Source organism: Fonticula alba (assembly GCF_000388065.1).
Source record: "Fonticula alba strain ATCC 38817 unplaced genomic scaffold supercont2.1, whole genome shotgun sequence".
Classification (NCBI taxonomy): Eukaryota; order Rotosphaerida; family Fonticulaceae; genus Fonticula; species Fonticula alba.
In genome coordinates this window covers 1,103,839-1,105,068 of record NW_009242971.1, presented here as the reverse complement: position 1 = coordinate 1,105,068, position 1,230 = coordinate 1,103,839, and the positions used below count along the sequence as shown (strand labels likewise).

Here is a 1,230-nt window from a genome sequence, read left to right as displayed (position 1 = left end):
CCCCACCCTCCCTTCCCACGACCATCCGGTCTCGGTCCCCTCCATGGAAATTTGTCTGGCAATTTCCTTCTTCGGGGGCGGTGGCCCCATGGCTGTATGTAGCCCGAACCAAGGCTTCTGGATGCAGCTCATGAGTCTGGAGGCCTCATTGAACTCCGGCTGCCTGACGGTGTCTGTGGACGACCGACCTCGCTCGAAGAAGGCCAAAGGTAAACAAATGCATGCGTTGTCGCCCCCCCGCCCCCCCCCCTGTACACGATGCGCATATTCCCTCCTCCCCTTTCTGCGAGGGAATACCTGAAACATGTCCACTTACACACACGCACATATGTTGCTGTGATCGCTCCTCCTTCCTTCGACGATCCAGCGATCAAGGCCGGCGTCGTCCCGTCCCCCTCGGTTGCAGACCCCAACGATTCGCGTCACTCCTCCTTCCCGTCGACCATCCCCGAAGAGGCCGATCCCGAGGAGGGGGCACCGGTTCCGGCTGGCGGCGTGGCAACCTGCTTCACAGCCAATCGCCTGGTGCACGAGACCCCGACGTCCGAGGACTTGCTGGGCACCACCGGCGTTGGGGCCATTGCTTCGGATATCTAGCACCGGATGCCCAGGTGGCAAGAGTGGAGCCGCGAGAGACAGGCACGCCGGCGGAAATGCAGTCCACCTCCCTGCGTCTCCGGCCATACGCACTCATCGCTGCACGCACACACTCATTCACCACCACATCCTCGAGCCCACTACTGCTTTTGTTCCTGAGAGTCAGCGGGGACGGAGGGCTCCAAAAAGACGGACATGCCGAATGTCCGAGTTGGGTTGTTTTTTTTTCTTGCATTCACCCACCCTCTCACTTGCATCTTTGTGCTCCCCTCTGCAGGCAAGGGGAATCTTAACCGCGCACAAGCTCAAGAAGGGAAGACATGTAGAATAGTACAAATAAGTAGAATCCGCAGCAGGTGGCTGGGGACACATCATGGGCGTGTTCGCCCGTGCGCGCGCAGTCTCGCCACACGTAAGGGCATGCATACACCGCAGATGGAGGAGGGAGGACAGGTGCAAACTGTGGTCCTCCCTCGTGGGGGTTTGATGGTGAAGTGACTCGCGGAGAGAGGAGGAGGGGATACACCGAGGAGGAGAGGGGTGTTGACACACGGGGGGAAAGGCCCAGCCGCATTATGCTTTGAGCACGCGCGTGCGGGAGGGAGAGAGGGAGAGAGGGAGAGAGGGAGAGAG

General features: G+C 60.2%; 1 protein-coding gene across 1 annotated transcript; it reads left to right on the top strand.

The window, feature by feature from the left end:
• Positions 1 to 43: 43 nt before the first annotated feature.
• H696_00243 (hypothetical protein) lies at positions 44 to 597 on the top strand (the record flags this gene model as incomplete). Its single annotated transcript, XM_009494089.1, has 2 exons — positions 44 to 209; positions 368 to 597. The coding sequence occupies 2 exons, from the start codon at positions 44 to 46 to the stop codon at positions 595 to 597; spliced, it is 396 nt and encodes a 131-aa protein (XP_009492364.1).
• Between the last annotated feature and the right edge of the window lie 633 nt (positions 598 to 1,230).